The 22,019-nt window shown below is 43.8% G+C and overlaps 1 protein-coding gene across 2 annotated transcripts in view; it reads left to right on the top strand.

The window, feature by feature from the left end:
* The first annotated feature begins 2,139 nt into the window (after positions 1–2,139).
* Positions 2,140–22,019, top strand: part of MICU3 (mitochondrial calcium uptake family member 3) — an 83,691-nt gene continuing 63,811 nt past the window's right edge. For both annotated transcript variants that reach the window (XM_040243160.1, XM_040243159.1), the window contains exon 1: positions 2,140–2,548. In XM_040243160.1, the coding sequence (XP_040099094.1) occupies positions 2,159–2,548 (390 nt within the window). In that variant the 5' untranslated portion in view covers positions 2,140–2,158. The remainder of the gene's footprint in view (positions 2,549–22,019) is intronic.

Raw genomic sequence — 22,019 nt, 5'->3', positions numbered from 1 at the left:
CCAACCCGGCATTTCACATGATGTACTCTGCATATTAGTTAAACAAGCAGGGTGACAATATACAGCCTTGATGTACTCCTTTCCCTGTTTGGAACCAGTCTGTTGTTCCATGTCCAGTTCTAACTGTTGCTTCCTGACCTGCATACAGATTTCTCAGGAAGCAGACCAGGTGGTCTGGTATTACCATCTCTAAGAATTTTCCACAGTTTGTTGTGATCCACACAATCAAAGGCTTTGGCTTAGTCAATAAAGCAGAAGTAGATGTTTTTCTGGAACTCTCTTGCATTCTGGATGATCCAACAGATGTTGGCATTAGCCTATATTAAAATAAGAAGTAATTGAGGTGTATCTGATAGATTACTTATAGGCAAGGGCTTTGTTAGGAATGGCAATTTCAGAATCTGGGCCAGAAAATTTCATTTTGTTTGCCTCTGAAAACCCTTAGTCTTCATAAGAATTGCCAGGATCTAAACCCCTTGTGGATGTTTCCCTGGTGGCTCAGTGGTAAAGAATCTGTCTGCAATGCAGGAGCTGTAGGAGAACTGGGTGTTCGATCCTTAGATAGGAAAGATTTACTGGAGAAGGGCATGGCAACTGACTTTAGGATTCTTGCCTGCAGAATACTATGGACAGAGGAGCCAGGCTGGCTACAGTCCATAGGGTCACAAAGAGTCAGACATGACTGAAGCGACAGCACACACTCAAACCCCTTGTGACTACAGCTCAATTGAGATTACTGGATTTAATTGTGCACATCCCTAGATCCAGAGTATTTGAAGGTCTCCTCTAAACATTCCAGAATATAAATACCAAAGCTAGGTAATCAAGTTGCCAAAACTGCCTTCAGGGGTAGGAAACTGATAAAAATGTCATAAATACGTTCTCATGAAGTATAGCAAACAAACAAGTACAGAAATAACAAAAATGACACAGTGTGCTTACCCATTATTTATTTTATATCAACAGCTTCTCCCAAAAGTATCTTTCAAGACAGCTCTGTTGTATTGAATGAAGTCACCGCAGGTATGGCAATGTTTTTTAAACACATGGAGGATAACTAAAAAACAGCAGGTATGCCAATCCTAATCTCCCAGATCATCCATCTCCCCTTCTCCACGCCTCCCACGTATGTTTTCTCTACTCTGCTTCTCTATGCCTGCCCTGGAAATGGGTTTATCTGTACCATTTTTCTAAACTCCACATATACTGGTTAATATACTCTATTTGTTTTTCTCTTCCTGACTTAACTCTGAGCGACAAGACTCTAAGACGATCCACATAGCTAGTGGAAAGCTGCTGTACAGCACAGAAGTTCAGCTCTGTGCTCTGATCACCTAGATGGGTGGGACGGGAAGGGGTGGCTGGGACGGAAGCTCAAAAGGGTACGGTGTTTAAGTATAGCTGATTCACTTTGTCGCGCATTAGAAACTAATGCAACGCTGTAAAGCAGTTGTACCTCTCCAAAAAAAAAAAAATGTATTAGCCTTCTCCCCTCAAACAGTATTAGCCTTCTCCCATCAAAATATCAGAAACTGTCACGTAATAAAAAAAAATTCTTTGACTTAATTTAATAGTTTTATGACTTGAGCCAAATTTTTATGTGCCATTTATTGTCGCTACTCCTGAAGATACAATTGCAAATTATTCACGGTCTATCTGAAGATCAGGATACCGTTAGCGGATGTGACTTGCTTAGCGGGGCGCTAGGCTGACGGAGACCCACCCCCGCGAAGCAGAGGCAGCGGACCCAGTCAGCGGAGGGGCGCCGGGACACCCTGGCAACCGAGGGCTCGGCCCAGCCCCGCCGACCCGGGCTGTCGCCTGCGGTGTTGGATTCTCGCGCAGTCAGGTGTCTCCGGAGGCAGGCGCAAGATATTTATGACAGCGGGGTTGCGCCAGGAATGCAGGGCAGAAGAGCAGCCGGTTGTGCCTCTTCCTCCCCAGGCTTATTCGCAGCCAGAGACCCCCCCGCCCCCGACTCCTCTACACCCCTCAGCCGAAGGCGCTCCGACAGGTGACTCGAGCGAGGGGCGGCAATCATAGGGTCGCTCTCGGCCGGCGGCGAAGCTCGGCGCACCGACTTCTCGCGAGGTTTCGGGCCCCCCCCCTCCGCCCCCTCACCCGCCCCCTCCTGGCTGAGGCGCCGGCAGCTCCCGCTATGGCTGCGTTGCGGAGGCTCCTGTGGCCGCCGCCTCGGCTGCCGCCTCCGTGCTCGCCTCATCATCCCGCCCCTGGGCCGTGGGGGCGGCCTGCGGGGACAGCCCCGGGCCCTCCGGGCCGGCCCTTCTCCTGCCGGGAGGAGGACGAGGGGGCTGTGGCGGAGGCGGCTTGGAGGCGGCGGCGGCGCTGGCGCGAGCTGAGCTTCGCGGCCGCGGCCGGCGGGGGTCTGGTCGGCCTGGTGTGCTACCAGCTGTACGGGGACCCCAGGGCCGACTCCGCGCGGGCGGCGGGCGCCTGGCTCCCCTCGGAGGGCGCGGCTGCCGAGCCAGAGGACCCGCCCGGCGGCGGGGGGCTGCTTCCCATCCCGGTCGCCGCTGCCAAGGAGACGGTACGTGCGTGGGAGCGCCTGCGCGCGCCTGGGCTGGCCGGCAGGTGACTCCTGGGGTGAGGACGGCCAGGTGTTAACACCTGAGCGCCGGGAGAGACGGGGTGACGGCTGCGCGGGGCGCGCGTGAGACCCGACGTTGGGGGTTGTCGCGGTGTGACTCTGGGGCCGCCGATCGGGGACGTCCTGTGAGCGAGACCGAAACCTTCTAGGCCAGGCAGCCCCGAGTCTGTTCACCCAGCGTGGGGAAGACACACCTGGTGCACCACATGTCTTGACGCATCACATCAGGACCTTTAGGTTGCTGCAGCCGCCACCTAGCCACCAAAGCCCAAACCCACGACAAAATAAAACAAAAAACCCCGACCCAGCCGAAGCCAGGGACAAGGGAGGCTGAAAGTCATGGCAAAAAGAAGGGCTGCATAACGCTAGAGAACATACTCCCGCGCCTCAGCGCATGATCAAGGAGGTTCAGCGCCATAGGAGCGCATCAAAGGCGTGGTCTGAGATCCCAGGGGCCACTGCATTATTGTATGGAGGTTTATGAGTTCCAAGAGCGGAAATGCCAAAACTGTGTAGCCTCCTTATCATACATAGGTCAGAAAGAACAGTGAAGATGTCACCAGATTAAAAAACAACAACAATTATTCAAGAAGTATATTTCTCTCCCTCCCTCCTCCCCCAGTAAAGCCAGATACTCTTGCTGCTGCTGCTGCTAAGTCGCTTCAGTCGTGTCTGACTCTGTGCGACCCCATAGACAGAAGCCCATGAGGCTCCCCCGTCCCTGAGATTCTCCAGGCAAGAACACTGGAGTGGGTTGCCATTTCCTTCTCCAATGCATGAAAGTGGAAAGTGAAAGTGAAGTCGCTCAGTCGTGTCCGACTCTTAGCGTCCCCATGGACAGCAGCCCACCAGGCTCCTCCGTCCATGGGATTTTCCAGGCAAGAGTGCTGGAGTGGGGTGCCATTGCCTTCTCGAGATACTCTTAAGTACGGTCAATAAGCGAGAAGTTGGATAGGACAGTAAAAGTAGGAAACTGAAAGAGGATTAACTCTTGTAGAGGAACTTCAGAGGAAACTGTTCAGGTATCATGTAGTTGACAATATAAGGTAAAGGTGAGTATGAGGCAAGAGTGAGAAGAGCGGCAGGAAGCTTTTGTCTTACTAGTGTATTAAGTCATGCATGACTAGGAAGTCATCTAGGAAAATTCTTGCAAGACAGGAAGTATGTGAAGGGCTTAGATGACAATAATTGGGGAAAGACAGCTATTCTGTTTTGAACTTTAATATAATTTATATACCCTTTATTCTTTGCCCAGATAGGTGATGGTGATCTGATGTAAGTTCATCAGTTCTTTTGGTGTAGACTATTGATGTATTTAGAGCAGGGAATCTACATTAAGGACCTTCTAGTAGCAAATCACAAATACATAGCACAAAGTATATTTATACAGTGAATGATTAAAATACTAGCAAATACCCTCAACCTTCACCCCCTTGCCCCTGCCACAAACACGTTAAGCTTGTGTCCTGTTTAACCAAGTGAAAGTGAAAGGTGCTCAGTTGTGTCCAAGGCTTTGTGACCCCATGGACTATACAGTCCACGTAATTCTCCAGGCCAGAATACTGGAGTGGCTAGCCTTTCCCTTCTCCAGGGGATCTTCCCAATCCAGGGATCGAACCCAGGTCTCCCATATTGCAGGGGGTTTCTTTACCAGCTGAGCCACAAGGGAAGCCTTTTAATCAACCACAGTTATCTGGGAACATTGAAGATTCAAATGGTATTTTCTTCTTTCTAAAAAATCAATTTTCCTGTTAAAGTTGAGAGAGTGTCATGCAGTTTTTGAAAGCCCACACTCAGAAAGCTGGGACTCTGGTTTCATCACTTCCTAGTTGTGTCATTACTGAAACTCAATGCCTGTTTCCTCATCTGTGAAAATAATAGAGTCTGTCTCATAGAGTTGTGACAGTTAAATGAGTTAATATATTTAAAGGAGTTAGAATGGCACTCCTAGCATGTAGTGAGCATTCAGCAAATTTGTATTTTTATTTTATTCATTTGTTTACTTATTTATTGTCTGTATTTATTTACCTACATTATTATTGCTTGGTGTTTATAAAAATTCTTGTACATTGTTTTAAAAATCAAATAATACGGATGAGATGGCTGGATGGCATCACTGATTCGATGGATGTAAGTCTGAGTAAATGCTGGGATTTGGTGATGGACAGGGAGGCCTGGTGTGCTGCAATTCATGGGGTCGCAAAGAGTCGGACACTACTGAACGACTGAACTGAACTGAACTGTATCTTACCCTTATTCCTTTTGTATTTTATTTTTCCTGCCCTCTGAAAACTTCTATAATCTTTTTATCCCTGGTGTTTGAAAATTTCAGGATAATGAGCTTTGGTGTGGGCATTTTTTCGTTTATTGTGCCTTATACTTAAGGATCCTTTCAGTAAGGAAATTCACATCTGAAAGTTCTTTGTACTTTTCTTGTGTTATTTCTTGGAGAGTTTCTTCTCTGTTTTCTTTTTCTGGAATCTGTGTCAGTCTGAAGTTACACTTCCTGACAGATCCTAATCTAATTCAAATTCTAATCTTACTTAAATTCCAGCTTTTTAATGTTTATTTTTATGAGAAATATCTTTGACTTTATCTTCCAACCTGTCCTAACTATTTTGTGTTCTCTGCTATTCATGTGTTTCAGCATTCTGTTTTGTTTTATGGCTGCTGAAGTACTCTTTGTATCATAAGGATATTAATTATAGGGTTTTAAAAAATTGTCTACTACTCTATGCATTGTGTTGTTTCTTCCAGATTTTTTTTTTTTTAATTTTTGTTTGATTTTCTAAGCTCTCACTTCCTTTTTGGAGGTTTTCCTTGCTTACCTGTGGTTGCTGCCTGTCTGAATTTGAGAAGCTCTTTGTACCTGAGCATGACTTTTCATTTGGCATCCAAATGTCAGTGTTAGGTAAAGACGACCAGGTACACCAAAAAAAATCTCTGACAGGCTTTAACGGCAGAGCGCTCCCGGGCGGGGTTCCCGAACAGGGCAGGTCAAGGGGATCCGCGCGGAACCGCGTTGGGAGTTTGTTTATATATGCACGTTGCGAGGGATGGCTGGGTTAGCGGATGGGAGTTTGGATAGGCTGCTGGTTTGCGGCGTTGCGAGCTGATAGGTTTCTCCATGCGGCTGAGGCGGGGCGGCTTATGCAGCTGAGGTGGCGCGGTTTATGCAGCTGGGGGCGGGGCGGCTTTAGCTGGCAGAGTATGCTGTCCTTGGTCCCTGGCATCTGGGGGGCTCCCTCCGTTAGGGACTTCCCCTGCCGGCGAGGGGAGAGGAGGGGCGGCCCATCATGGCCCCCGGGGTCCGACCTTACAGTCAGTATTTTAAAAGTCTTTTTCTCTGGTGTCATTGTACTTCTATAAAGAATAGGTGAGCTGGGAGGAGCAGTTTTCTTCTGGATTCAGGCACAGGTGCATGTTCGTGTGAGAGCATGTATGCTGGGGGAGTGTCCAGGGATGGGCTTCCATGCTGTTATCTCATCCTCTGTTTTCAGCCCCACTGCTTGCTCTGCTTCCACAACAACATGTGTTCCCTGGGCGTCATCCTTTCTGGGGTCTGTGCTGAAAATCAGCCAACTTCTGTTTGGCCTCCTCCTCCACGGCACCCAGGGAGCGCCTCTGCTTCTCTAGGTCAATTATCACTCCTCCAGGTCTGCAATTTTACAAGTCTGATGAATTCTCTTGAGTGTTTAAGTCTCCTTTCGTTTTTCAGTCCTTGTGTGTTTACACCTTTTGAGAGATTCATTTATTATGATTTTAATGTGGTTAAAAGAGGAAGGGGCTGAAAGTCATGAGCTCAATCTGCCATGTGTCAGAAATAGTTTCAACTCGTGTTGCCTCTTCGTTTATTATGCTTATATTTGATTTCCCTGAAGTGGTAGAAGTGATTCCTTTTGATGTTTCATACTATAGCTAAGAAACTTTGATTTATAAAGCCTCTTTTAAGCTTCATTTTATACTGAACATAAACCTAGCATATAAATTAACCTGTAGCTGTTATGAGAATAATATAACGGATGGGAGTGAACAACAGTAGCCTACAGACATACAGTTCTGTTACCTTGAAGATGTTTGTTTTAAAGACACTGGCTCTGAACTTCCTCCAGAAGGCCTTCCCTGATAGATTTGTTCAAATACCCCTGCTTATCCTGTATTCCCAGATGATGACTTTTTGCAATTTTTTGTTAACTGTCTTCTCTGCTGTCTTAGTCTTTTAAGGAGCAGCGTAGTTTTGGTCTTGATCACCTTTATATCTTCATTGCCTGTTATGGAGCCTGTTCCTGGTTTCTTGTTGTTTAGTCCCTCAGTCGTGTCTGACTCTTTGCCACCCCATGAACTGTAGCCTGTCAGGCTCCTCTGTCCATGGGATTCTCCAGGCAAGAACACTGCAGTGGGTTGCCATTTTTTCCTGCAGGGATCTTCCCGACTCAGGGACTGAACCCGTGTCTCTTGTGTCTCCTGCATTGGCAGGCGGATTCTTTACCACTGAGCTGGCAGGGAAGCCCTCTAATCCTAGTAGGCACACAGTAAATATTTGTTGAGCAAATAAACCCATGCTAATTATTTGCCCAGGACATACACATTGAAAAGACACAACCCCATCCTGTGAGAATTAATAGTTTCATATTTTATTCAACTAAAGTAGTTATTTATAGCATTAGAGTTGGGAAGACTTCAGCCAAGGTCAAAATTCCGGGCTTTGGGAGACCAAATCATGTGACATTTTATTTGTTTTAATTGTGCAAGCTTGGCTTGCCAAAATTTTTCTGTAAATATGGACTTGAATGTTATTAATGTTATAGAGAGATGTTGACAAGATTTTGTTTAGAACCCTACAGTTAACCTTAAAGCACTATTTTTATCAGTGGAAAAATTTTTGTTCTAAAACTGGCTTTCTGTTTCAGGGTCAGAATTTCATTCTAGGTTGCTTAACATACCTTAACCTACTATTTTATATATTATTTGTAAGGCATGACCTATTTTATGATTTGTTCGCCTTAAGAAGAAAAGAGAACAATATTTTTTTAATTTTTTATCTCTTTTGTGTATTTCTATAATAAAGGCCAGTGATCATGTATTTTTAAGTTTCTTTCGCTATATACCTTTTCCAACCTCTTTTTAAGGCAACACATTTTGATACTTGAGGTAATGCTTCTTCTTTCTCAGAATATTGAAGAACTTGCCAGATGTGTAAATGTAGAAGAATTTTATGAGAGGAGTCACATAGATGGGAAGCTGAAGATAGGTAAATTCTCTGTAGAATAACCTAGTTGTATAGGAAGTTAAACTAGGTGATCCCCTCTTTTGTTTTCCTGGTAGAATCTGGGTTTCCCAGGTGGCTAAGATGGTAAAGAATCTGCCTGCAATGCAGGAAACCTGGGTTTGATCCCTGGGTTGGGGAGGTCCCCTAGAGAAAGGCATGGCAACCCACTCCAGTACCTTGCCTGGAGACTTCCATGGACAGAGGGGCCTGATGGCCTACATACAGTCCATAGGGTCACAAAGAGTTCACTAACACCTTCACTTTTTCACTTTCAGGATCTGGTAGATTTATTTGTCACAGGGTGGCCAGGTGAGATGCTGTTCCCTCTTAGGAGAGAATGTTTGAGGGTATGGTTCTCCACATTCTTGGTTAAAAAGAAAATACACATCAAGCAGTTTATGTTGTTTCATTTTTGCTGTGCTTTGAGGCTTGTGAGATGGTAGTTCTCTGATTGAGGCCCTCAGTAGAGAGAGCATGGGATCTAACCACTGGACCACCGAGGAATTTCCATGGCAAGCAGTTTTTAACAGTGATATTTCTTTAGACAAGAGATGGTTGTGGCTTTACTAGGAAAATGACAGTGAGGCACTTAGAAGTTGCTGGATGGGAGAGAGATTAGGAGGTCAGCAGGATTGGCAGTTGATTGGTCTTCAGGAATGAGAGAGATGGAAGTGTCTAGGATGAGATTCAAGTTTTTGTTTTGGGTGACTTGGGTGGGTAGTGCAGCAGTTCACTGAGACTAGGTCCTCAGGAGAAATAACAAAAAGACAGGTTAGGGGTAGTGTACATGGATGATGAATTTCTAACTTGCACAGTGGATCAAAGGATCTTTGGACAGCTGAAGGGATGTTTCTAGCTCAATACATAGGTCAGAAGCACTGGAGAGAAATCTGTACTATAGATACTGACTTGGGAGTCGTCAAGTGTTGAAAGTCGTAAGAATGTATGATATTATTCAGAATACACATAACAAGAGAAAAGCACTTAAGGAGAGAGCCCTGGTGAGCATCAGCAATTTACAAGACCAACAGAGAATTGGAACTCTGCAAAAAGCTGAGACCCAGACAGATTAAAGAAAGCCAGGAGGGTCACGGAAGCCAACAAAAGATTACAATTCAAATATTCTAAAGTTTATTACTCAAAAGTGCTATCATGAACTAAGTATTTAACTTTCAAAAATATTGCACCTATATATCACCAAATAATTAAAATCTAGAACTTCTCCCGAGTCCTTTTGGTAGTTACTTAAAAGGTTTTGTAAAACTGTAGGCCAGGAGGCAAACTTCTCAGGGTGCCTGCCACCTGCCGGCAGATTATAAGAGAATAGCACTTGTGTCTTCTCCCCCACACCCGTCATCTCTCAGAATTCGAAGCTTGGCTGAAGCCATAGATCGAGTTGAACATTGATCTTCAATAGAATGGTGAAAACTGGGAGGATATGGAAAAATGAACCACAGTAGAGTGATCTAAATGTCAAGATTTATAAGGGCAGAGGTTGCTGGGATTATAGTGGGTGCATTGTTTGATGATCGGCTGAGAGAAAAATTCTAGAAACATGACTCTTCCATGTTTCATTGATATGTTTTATTCAGGACTTAGAGTCTCTTAAAATCTGTAGAGAAAGTGGTATTCTTCAATGCATATGTAATTCAGGTACCTGCAGCTGTGCTCTCTTAATTGTAGGTGGGTACAGTGACTCCCTAGGAAGTTTAATTCCTTTGAACTAAAAAGGTATTGGGGGACAGATGGGACAGTTACCTGACCTAGAAAAATGGGTGGAGACACTCTGGTGTAACTCCTGATTCACTCACAGTATCACATACTAGTCAGAAGCAATTTGATCTTCACTTAATGTTTAGCTTCTGCCTGAGAAAGTACAGATCTTCCTCCCCTTTCTTTCCCTCCTGTCCTCCCTCTACATTGATCTCTGCCCAAGGCTGCTTGTGATTGCCCTGTTGTAGTCATTCAGTTGCTAAGTGGTCTCTGACTCTGCAACCTCATGGACTGCAGCATGGCGGGCTTCCCTGTCCTTCATTATCTCCCAGAGTCTGCTCAAACTCATGTCTGTTGAATCGGCGATGCCATCCAACCATCTCATCCACTGTCACCCCCTTCTCCTTTCACCTTCAGTCTTTCCCACCAACAAGATCTTTTTCAGTGTGTTGGCTCTTCACATCAGGTGGCCAAAGTGTTGGAGCTTCAGCATCAGTCCTACCAATGAATATTCGCAGTTGATCTCCTTTAGGATGGACTGGTTGGATCTCCTTGCAGTCCAAGGGACTCTCAAGAGTCTTCTCCAACATCACAGTTCAAAAGCATCAATTCTTGGCCGCTCAGCAAAGAAATAGAGGAAAACAACAGAATGGGAAAGACTAGAGATCTCTTTAAGAAAATTAGAGATACCAAGGGAACATTTCATGCAAAGATGGGCTCGATAAAGGACAGAAATGGTATGGACCTAACAGAAGCAGAACATATTAAGAAGAGGTGGCAAGAATACATGGAAGAACTGTACAAAAAAGATCTTCACGACCCAGATAATCACGATGGTGTGATCACTCATCTAGAGCCAGACATCCTGGAATGTGAAGTCAAGTGGGCCTTAGAAAGCATCACTACGAACAAAGCTAGTGGAGGGGATGGCATTCCAGTTGAGCTATTTCAAATCCTGAAAGATGATGCTGTGAAAGTGCTGCACTCAATATGCCAGCCAATTTGGAGAACTCAGCAGTGGCCACAGGACTGGAAAAGGTCAGTTTTCATTCCAATCCCAAAGAAAGGCAATGCCGAAGAATGCTCAAACTACCACACAATTGCACTCATCTCACATGCTAGTAAAGTAATGCTCAAAATTCTCCAAGCCAGGCTTCAGCAATACGTGAACCATGAACGTCCAGATGTTCAAGCTGGTTTTAGAAAAGGCAGAGGAACCAGAGATCAAATTGCCAACATCTGCTGAATCATGGAAAAAGCAAGAGAGTTCCAGAATAACATCTATTTCCGCTTTATTGACTATGCCAATGCATTTGACTGTGTGGATCACAATAAACTGTGGAAAATTCTGAAAGAGATGGGAATACCAGACCACCTGACCTGCCTCTTGAGAAACCTATATGCAGGTCAGGAAGCAACAGCTAGAACTGGACATGGAACAACAGACTGGTTCCAAATAGGAAAAGGAGTACATCAAGGCTGCATATTGTCACCCTGCTTTTTAACTTCTATGCACAGTACATCATGAGAAACACTGGGCTGGAAGAAGCACAAGCTGGAATCAAGATTGCCGGGAGAAATATCAATAACCTCAGATATGCAGATGACACCACCCTTATGGCAGAAAGTGAAGAGGAACTAAAAAGCCTCTTGATGAAAGTGAAAGAGGAGAGTGAAAAAGTTGGCTTAAAGCTCAACATTCAGAAAATGAAGATCATGGCATCTGGTCTCATCACTTCATGGGAAATAGATGGGGAATCAATGGAAACAGTATCACACTTTATTTTGGGGGGCTCCAAAATCACTGCAGATGGTGACTGCAGCCATGAAATTAAAAGACGCTTACTCCTTGGAAGGAAAGTTATGGCCATTCTAGATAGCATATTCAAAAGCAGAGACATTACTTTGCCAGGTCTGTCTAGTCAAGGCTATGGTTTTTCCAGTGGTCATGTATGGATGTAAAAGTTGGACTGTGAAGAAAGCTGAGTGCCAAAGAATTGATGCTTTTGAACTGTGCTGTTGGAGAAGACTTGATAGTCCCTTGGACTGCAAGGAGATCCAACCAGTCCATCCTAAAGGAGATCAGTCCTGGGTGTTCTTTGGAAGGACTGATGCTGAAGCTGAAACTCCAGTATTTTGGCCACCTCATGCGAAGAGTTGACTCATTGGATAAAACCCTGATGCTGGGAGGGATTTGGGGGCAGGGGGAGAAGGGGCGACAGAGGATGAGATGGCTGGATGGCATCACCGACTCGATGGACATGAGTTCGGGTGAACTCCCGGAGTTGGTGATGGATAGGGAGGCCTGGCGTGCTGTGATTCATGGGGTCGCAAAGAGTCGGACACGACTGAGCAACTGAACTGAACAGACTTCTTTATGGTCCAGCTCTCACATCTGTACATGACTACTGATTGCCCTGTGCCACAGCTTTAAACTCAGGGATTAAAGTGATTGTGGAAATAACATAGGTTGAAATAAGTAAAAGCAAAGTGCCAGGAGGAGCAGTTGGCTTGAGGTCAGGAGAAAGAAGTCAGGATGATGACCTTGCCTTTACTCTCCTGTGCCCTGTCTGGCTGAGTCAGCAGCCTTTAAATTGACTTTCCAGGAAGTCTCAAAAAACAGTTTTATTTACATTAGCAAAAACTTCATCAAACGGCCTATCCAACTGCAACAAAGCCTGAGAGATATGACCTTGTTCTATGTGCTCTTGGGCCCAGCTAACACTAGTCCTCTTTCTAAGGAAAAACTAGAGAATGAGCAGTAGGTATATATTGGTCTTTGTCGGTTGTGAAATATATTGTGTTGGGAGAATAGTGAAAAGAAAATGCTCCTAAATAAATTATGGGATATTCACTTAATAAAATAAATGGTTTAGACTTCTGGTTTTATCCATACAGCATGCTCCATAATCTGTCATCAAAATATTTTAAACATCCTTTTAAATACCATTCCACCCTTTTAAGAAACTAAAGGAAATTGCCAGGGCAGAAGTAAAGAGGAAACTAGGAGCTAGAATAGTGTGAGCTGTGGCTTCAGTGAGAGAGCAGTGAGTCGTTATTCATAGAATCCTGGGGGTTTGGATTTTAAGGCCTTCGTGGGGACAGGAGACAAGACCTTGGAAAGTTGGAACTGAAATTCCATCTCCCTAAAGCCAGAGCCTACAGCAACAGAACAAATGATGAATGAGTGATTCCCCAGACCCCTCCCCTCCCTCCCGGTACTAGGCAATGACAGGGAAGCCTGAAGATGTCTGCATGGGCTCTAAGTGGAAAAAAGGACTCTCCTGAGAATGTGAAAAAATGGTCCCACACTACCTCATGGGGCTTCCCAGGTGGCTCAGTGGTAAAGAATCCACCTGTGAATGCAGGAGATGCGGGTTCAATCCCTGGGTTGGGAAGATCCCTGTGAGAAGGAAATGGCAACTCAGGCCAATATTCTTGTCTGGAAAATCCCTGAACAGAGGAACCTGGTGAGCTACAGTTCATGGGGTTGCAAAAGAGTTGGACATGACTTAGCAAATAAACAACAACACTGCCTCATATGGGTTTAGCGTTAGCACTTCTATTACCCTGGGTGGGAAAAAAAAACAACAACTGATAAAGCTGGCAGAAAAAAATTCAAAACTTCTTTGAGGGAGATGCCCCAAACACCAGCCACCTGTAATTTCTACAGAGAAGGCCTCTAGGAGGATAAATTTATAAACTCAGCTAATTGAGTGATTATATTCCTCACAGTTTAATCATAGGATCATTTGGTTGAGTCTGTCAATTAAGGATATTCAAAATGATTAAAGACATAATGGGAAATCAGTATGAAGAATGGTAGATTATAATAAAGAATCAAACAGAACTTCTCACAATGTAAAATATGGTCTTTGAGGTTGGATAGATTAGACAGCATATAAAACATAACTGAAGAGGCAATTAGTAATCTGGAAGATAATTTTGAGGAACTACACAGAATGTAACACACTTTTAAAGAAATGGCAGAACTTCCCTGGTGGTCCAGTGGTAAAGAATGCACCTGCCAATGCAGGAGAAATGGATTAGATCCCTGGTCTAGGAAGATCCCACATACTGTGGGGCAGCTAAGCCCATGTGCCACAACTACGGAGCCAGTGTTCTAAGCCTGTAAGCCGCAACTCCTGAATCGTGAGTACGCTAGGGTCCATGCTCTGCAGCAGGAGAAGCCATCACAATTGGAAGCCTTTGAGGTCACAACTAGAGAGTAGCCCCTACTTGTCTCAACTAGAGAAAAGCCCGCACAGTGACCAAGACCCATCACAGCCAAAAAAAAGAAATGGCAAATACTAAGGAGTGTTTAAGAGATGTGGAAGATAGACTGAAAGGGTCTAAAATTCCTCAATTAGGGATTACAGGCTCAGAGAACTGAGAGAATGAGAAGCAGTATTCTAAGAGAGAATACCTGAACAGTTCTTAGAAGGAACACAAACAGTAATCCTCAGATTCAGGAAGCATAAACAGTCCTGAGCAGGATAAATAAAAATGGTCAGATTATAGTGAAACTGAAAGTCAAAAATAAAGGAAGATAGAACCAGTTTCCTAGAAAGGCATGGCTATTGGTCTGATTGAAGACTAATTTGTGACAATGGATAGAAGTCAGGAAACAACTAGACTGTATTTTCAAAGAGGTAAGAGAAAATAACTACCATTAGATATCTTTACCTAGATAAATTATCATTTAGGAATGAGGATAAAATAAATTCATTTTTTAGAAGTCTGAGATAGCTTACCAATCTCTGATCATCATTGAAGGAACTATTAAAGAGTGACTATCAGGAAAAAATGAACATGAAAAAGGGTGAAATTTAAGAAGCAAGAGTAAATAAAGAAATTGGTAAAGATGAAGTAAATCTTATTGACTACATATTACAACAATAATTATTATTATCTTGAAAGCTAACCCAAACTGGATCTCAAATATTGGATAACAGTGATATACAAAACAGTAGGACTTGATTAGAGTTGAAGTGTTCTGTGTGGGAAGCAAAAGTAAAATTAGATGCCTGCTGCTGCTGCTGCTAAGTCGCTTCAGTCGTGTCCAACTCTGTGCGACCCCATAGATGGCAGTCCACCAGGATCCCCCATCCCTGGGATTCTCAAGGCAAGAACACTGGAGTGGGTTGCCATTTCCTTCTCCAATGTGTGAAAGTGAAAAGTGAAAGTGAAGTCGCTCAGTCGTGTCCGACTCTTAGAGACCCCATGGACTGCAGCCCATCAGGCTCCTCCATCCATGGGATTTTCCAGGCAAGAATACTGGAGTGGGGTGCCATTGCTTCGGGTTACATGTGCTTTAATTTGCTTCCTGGGGGTCCTGGAGGCTGCTCTCCAGGTGGAGGCGCTAGGCTGGGCTCTCCTGTAGCGCCCCCCCCCACACCAGCCCTGCAGACCCTCAGGAAGGGCCGTGTCCTCCTCCAGGCCACCTGTGCCCTCCACGAGCTCCTCGTAGGTGATCTTCTCAGCAAACGGCCACAGCCCGAGCAGCTCCACCATGTCGGCCGGCTCCAGCACCTCTTCCCAGCAGCCGCCTGCCCACTTTGTCCACCTGCTCGCGGCAGAGTGTGAGCAGGTCCAGGGTGCGCGCAGGCGCAGAGACGATGAGCCGCCGCATCTCCTCCTCTATGAGCTGGGCCATGGCCTCGCTGAACGGCTTCTCCACCACCGCCTCGCGTGGCCGTGGGAGATTGAAGGACACCTGGGCCAGCTTCTCGCTCATCCCGAACTGCACAATCTGGGCATAGGTGCTCTGGGTGACCTTCCTCAGGTCGTCCTGGGCCCCGGGGTAACCCGCATGAAGAAGAGCTGCTCAGCGGCCGCCCAGCATGGCGCACATGCGGTCAAGGAGCTGCTCCTGTGTGTACAGGTACTGCTCCCTGGGCAGGCACTGGGCATAACCGAGCCCCTTGCCCCTGGGGATGATGGACACCTTGAGCAGGGGGTCTGCGTGTCCCAGGAACCAGCCCAACATGGCATGGCCAGCCTCATGGTAAGCCACCATCGTCTTCTAGCCGGGCTGCAAGACCTGTGTCGTCTTCTCAAGGCCTCCAATGATCCTGTCGATGGCCTGCTCGAAGTGCTTCCCCTGGACAGAGGGGTTTAGGTGGCGGGCAGCGATCAGGGCGGTTTCGTTGCAAACATTAGAAATATCAGCACCTGTGAAGCCTGGAGTGAGGGCTGCAAGCTTCCTTGCCAGGGCATCCTTGCTGAGGCTCTCGTCCAACTTGAGTGGACGCAGGTGGACCCTGAAGACGATCTGCCTTTGATTTCTGGGGGGTCAATGTAAATCTGACGGTCGAAGCAGCCCGGCCGCATCAGGGCTGAGTCAAGGACGTCGGGGTGGTTGGTGCCAGCCAGCACGATGACGTTCATGGTAGAGTTGAATCCATCCATCTCCACGAGCAGCTGGTTCAGGGTGTTCTTCTGCTCACTCTGGCCTCCGAAGTGCCCATGGCCACGCTTCCGGCCAATTGCATCAATATCGAAAATTAGATACCTACCCCATTGCAATAATAACCCAGGTGGATTACAGCCTTAAAGGTGATAGGTGAAACTTCAAGATATTTAGAGAAAAATATATGAAAATGAAATTTTGACCCTAGGAGGAGGAGGATTTTCAAAATAAGGCAAAGAACACAATTTCGGATGGAAAACACTGCCTCATTTCACGTCACTAAAACAAAAATATCTATGAAAATACAAAGAAGTCTTGGAATGGAAGAAGATACTTAAGATACATAGCACTCCCATGAAGTAAGTATCCAGAATATATAGTGATGATCTACAGATTAATAAGAAAAACAACACAAGAGAAAAATGGACAAAAGGTCCGAATAGGTAATTCAAGAGTAAGATATTCAAAAGACCTATAAATACATGAAAAGATGCTTAATATCACTAGCAATAGGGAAATACAACTATAGTGAAACACACTCTACCGATTAGGTGTAGGGATGATTGATTTGTCTGTAAGGTCTATTTCACCTATATAGTTTTTTAATCTCAAAATCATTTTACTCTTTCCAATATTAGAAAGTTAGAACTGGACATGGAACAATGGACTGGTTCCAAACTGGGAAAGGAGTACGTCAAGGCTGTATATTGTCACCCTGCTTGTTTAACTTATATGCAGAGTAGTACATCATGTGACATACCAGGCTGGATGAAACACAAGCTGGAATCAAGATTGCCAGGAGAAATATCAATAACCTCAGATATGGAGATGATACCACCCTTATGGCAGAAAGTGAAGAAGAACTAAAGAGCCTCTTGATAAAGGTGAAAGAGGAGAGTGAAAAAGTTGGCTTAAAACTCCACATTCAGAAAACTAAGATCATGGCAACTGGTCCTATCACTTCATGGCAAATAGATGGGGAAAAAATGGTAACGGTGAGAGACTTTTATTTTCTTGGGCTCCAAGATCACTGCAGATGGTGACTGCACTCATGAAATTAAAAGACGCTTACTCCTTGGAAGAAAAGCTATGACAAACCTAGACAGCATATTAAAAAGTAGAGACATTACTTTGCCAGCAAAGGTCTGTCTAGCCAAAGCTATGGTTTTTCCAATAGTCATGTATAGATGTGAGAGTTGTACTATAAAGAAAGCTGAGCACTGAAGAATTGATGCTTTTGAACTGTGGTGTTGAGAGAAGACTCTTGAGAGTCCCTTGGACTGCAAGGAGATCAAACCAATCAATCCTAAAGGAAATCAGCTCTGAATATTCATTGGAAAGACTGATGCTGAAGCTGAAACTCTAGTACTTTGGCCACCTGATATGAACTGACTCATTTGAAAAGACCCTGATGCTGGGAAAGATTGAAGGCAGGAGGAGAAGGGGACGATAGAGGATGAGATGGTTGGATGGCATCACCGACTCGATGGACGTGAGTTTGAGCAGGCTCCAGGAGTTGGTGATGGACAGGAAAGCCTGGTGTGCTGCAGTCCGTGGGTCACAAAGAGTCGGACGTGACTGAGCAACTGAACTGAACTGAACTGAACTGAATACTTTATTGGGTTGTTAGTAGTAGTTGCTTTAATTTTGTTCCCATCCCTTAATACTCTCCAAACTTAATTTTTAAATCTGTTTTATAAATGAAAGCAGTAGTTTTATAAACTTTGTCCCAGATAATGCCTTTTCAGCTTTCCTTTCTATTAAATCCAGGTAACATTTAAGTTCTTCCAAAAAATTTAATGCCAGTGTAATGGGAATAAACTACCCAAACTACATCATTTTAAAACGTGTTTATCCTTTTCAATAATAATTTCAACAGTCAGAAACAAAAGGCACATGGTAACTTGAACAGTTAAGGCTCAGTATAAAGAAATATTAACCATTTACAGGGGATTAACTACTAAGAAGGAATCAGGATTATAAAGAATACCCGTGGGCTAAGAGAGGATACCCAAGGAAGGAACAAAGTTGGAAGGGCAGCAGCAGCGGCCTCCCTTAGTTGGGAATCAGGCCTCGTTGGAAGAGGTGTGTTCACTGCTAGAGTTTGTCCAAGTTGCTGGGCCAAGGCTGGCGTAGAAAGAACCACAAGCGGGGACTGGCAGTCTGCAAGCCTCCTGCTGGGGTACCACTGGGCCAGTGTTGGCAGACAGGGAATCCTGGACGGGAAATGCCTGACCCCACTCCCCCCACCCCCAGCTGGGAAGTATACAGGCCAAGGCTAGCTGGGCCGGCAATCTTAAGTTGTGACTAGCAAGCAGGGATCCACCACATTCACCCCCAATGGGGTACAGATAGGTTGAGGAGTCTGAGACTGATTTTATTTAATGTTTTTTGTTTGGTTGTTTATAAATTATCCAAAAGAGAGGGAACATAGTTAAATCTCCAAATATTCAAGTTCTTCCAGAGAGTAAATTTTCCAACTTGATGGGAATGGCCTATAAAAGAACATTTTTAAGGACTATATATGTGAGTAAAGGACAAGGCAGGTGGGTTGCTCTGTGGTTGGTGTTCTGGACTAAATGATCTGTATCTCCCCAAAATTCATATGCTGAAGCCCTAACCCCTAGGGCTGTATTAGGAAGTGAGACCTCCAAGGGAGTAATTAAGTTAAATGAGGTCAGGAGAGTGGCCTCCTGATCCGATAGGATTAGTGTAAGCAGAGGCACCAGAGAGCTTGCCCTCTCTCTGTGTGCCCACACCCTGCAGCAGGGCCATATGGGGACTTAGAAAGAACGTGGCAATCTACAAGCCAGAGAGAGAGATCATACCACGTCAATCCTGGCACCTTGATCTTGGACTTCTAGCTTCCAGAACTGTGACAAAGTAAATTCTGTCAGTAAGCCATCCAGTCTCTGCTATTTTGTTATAGCTGCAGGTAAATTCAAGGTGACTTATTTAAGGAAAAATGGCCAACTATTAATGGTATGGCGTGTTTGTTTCTTTCAGTTGTAATCTAGAAAAACTGGAATGATTATGTAATCAAGCCCCAAAGACAATGGCTCTCTGCATAGCCAGAGGTTTTGTCATTGAGGGTCAGCCATCACTCTCAAGAAATCAGTAGAATATGTGGTATTGCATAATACCACATATGCAATATGCACATATTGCATAATCTAGATGTTTGGAGCTGAGTCAGGATGATTGAGAGAAAGGTCGTAGCACATGAAGCAAATGGGAGCCACAAGGAAATGTCAGGCAATTGGAATTGTTTGGTCACCATGGACGTATTTAGAGAACTCCCAACTTAGAGTGACAGGGAAGTACCGAGCTGGCAAATATATGCGTGGATCTGAGGTGTCAAAGACTATTTCTGGACCCTGCTGATTAACACATAGGATACTCTTCATAAACTGATTTTATTAACCAGAGGAGATGGAAGTGTTCTCATTTAATTTTCATGTAATGTTCACACTTTGTGGTTAACGTTCGCTGTTTAGTCGCTCAGTATTGTCTGATTCTTTGCTACCCCATGGACTGTAGCCCGCCAAGCTCCTGTGTCCATGAGATTCTACAGCCAAGAATACTGGAGTGGGTTGCCATTTCCTTTTCCAGGGAATCTCCCAAATCCAGGGATCGAACCTGGGTCTCCTGCATTGCAGGCGGATTCTTTACCGACTGAGCCACTGGGGAAACCAGCAGAGTTAGTCTTAATTTATCCATTTTACAGTGAAAATGCTAAAGTTTAGAAATCTCTTTTTCCCGAGTTTACCTAATTAGGAAGTATTGAAACTGGCATTTGAACATAGGCCTGGAGGATTGTAAAATTGGTGCCCTTGTATTTCAGTGTACCAAGTTGTGTGATGCGGAAGAACACTCAGTTGGGTGTCCTGAAACCTGAGTTTTGGTCTCAGACTCATTTGCTGCCTGAGTGGCCCTGATTAAGTCCTCTCTAGATGCTGGACTAAGCTAACTCTTTTGTAAAGTGGAGCTAATATATGTTCCATTTGCTTTTTAAGAAATAATACACCATTCCACAATTTTTTCTGTCTATACGCATGTCTATGTATGCGTGTGTATATGTATGTGTATTTATATGTGATATATAAATGATTTATGTTTAAGAAAGAGCTTTTTAAAATTTTATCTTTTTATTTTTTACCCATTCTTCCGTAATTTGCTTTTTCTCACTCTGCTATGTGTCTTGTGGCTCTTACCATAAAACCACTTAATCAAATCCTAATTCGAATCCTTTTTAAATGACCACAGACCACTCCAGTGATGTGCCATAATGTATTTAACCATTGCTCTACTGATGGGAATTTTGATTGTTTCCATTTTTCCACTGTTAACTGTGCTACAGTGAATATCCAGGGTTCTTTGTAGATGCAAATGTTAAGTTGCTGGGTCCATAGCTATTATATTTTGATGAAACTATCAATTTGTTTCAAAATGGTTATAGTAAGGTATACTTTTGCCAGCAGTAAGTAATTGGCTTCCAGTGTCCCCTTTCACTTTGCCAAATTTGTTTTCCCAATTTGAGTATGAAAAATGATTTACCATGATTGTTATAATTTCCACTTCTCTGATTGTTAGTGGAGAATTTTTTGTTTGGTTATAGTTTCCTGGGGATTGCCCATTAATATCCTTTGCCAACTTTTATTTTTTATTGACTGATTTTTAGAATATGCCAAAATATTAAATCCTGTTTCTACTTTATAGGTCACAAATGCTTTTCTGCCCTAAGTGCTATTAAAAATGTACTTTACAGGCCTATAAACTAAACACATATCATTTCCTTTTTAGCAAAAATGTGACCATACTGTACATATTGTTCTTGCCTTTTAAACTGATATTATATTGAGATATCAATATATTATAGGTCTCTTCTTATATTTGGATGCTCTTCCAAACTATGGATATGTCATAATTCAAGTTTAATGTTTATTCCATTTTCAGTTTTTTAAAAAATCAGACTTGATAGAGGTTTGTCTGTTTCATTACATCTTTTCAAATGCCACTTTTTTGTGTTTACTGTTTTATTGGGGGAGTTTATTTCTGCTTTTATCTTTATTGTCTATTCCCTTCTATTTTCATCAAATTTATCTTATCTTATTTTTTAACTTCTTGAGTTCTTATCCTCTTTTTTAGTTTCTATGTAGATAAATACTTTGGAGAAGGAAATGGCAACCCATTCCAGTACTCTTGCCTGGAAAACCCCATGGGCAGAGGAGCCTGGTAGGATGCAGTCCATGGGGTCGCGAAGAGTCGGACACGACTGAGGGACTTCACTTTCACTTTTCACTTTCCTGCATTGGAGAAGGAAATGGCAGCCCACTCCAGTGTTCTTGCCTGGAGAATCCCAGGGATGGGGGAGCCTGGTGGGCTGCCATCTATGGGGTCACAGAGTCGGACACGGCTGAAGCAACTTAGCAAATAAATACTTAGTTCATTTATTTTAAATTCTTAATTGTTCTTATAGTAAATACATAGATGAATTTTTTATGTCAGTAATGACATTGACCAAATTATACAGGGGGCTCTTTGTAAATTCCTAAGTGTCATTTATTTACAAAAAGCTTATAATCTCAGTTTTTATTTCTTTTTTAATCCAATCATTGTTTATTTAATAGTGTATCTTAAATTTTCTGAAGTGGCCTTTTTTCTTTTAGTCTTTTTAGCATTTTCCCATGTGCCTCAGGGAATAAGCTTTGAAAGAATTTGTTTTTTAAAATGGAACATATCTAACTTTTAAATAGACAATAATGCTAAAATGCATATTAGCTGTGTATGTACTAGCAGCTTAAAGAAAAAACTACCAACATATGTACCTTCTCTTGTCATGATCCTCTCTCCCCCAAAGAGATAACCATTTTATCATTCCCATAAGTTTTCACAGTTTTATTGCAAATGTATGTATCTCTGAATAGTATACACTTTCTCATTGGAAAAGACTCTGATGCTGGGAGGGATTGGGGGCAGGAGGAGAAGGGGATGACAGAGGATGAGATGGCTGGATG

Source organism: Oryx dammah, unplaced genomic scaffold, assembly GCF_014754425.2.
Source record: "Oryx dammah isolate SB20612 unplaced genomic scaffold, SCBI_Odam_1.1 HiC_scaffold_7, whole genome shotgun sequence".
Classification (NCBI taxonomy): Eukaryota; Metazoa; Chordata; class Mammalia; order Artiodactyla; family Bovidae; genus Oryx; species Oryx dammah.
Note: the sequence above shows the minus strand (reverse complement) of the source record. Positions and strands in the feature narration are given on the sequence as shown.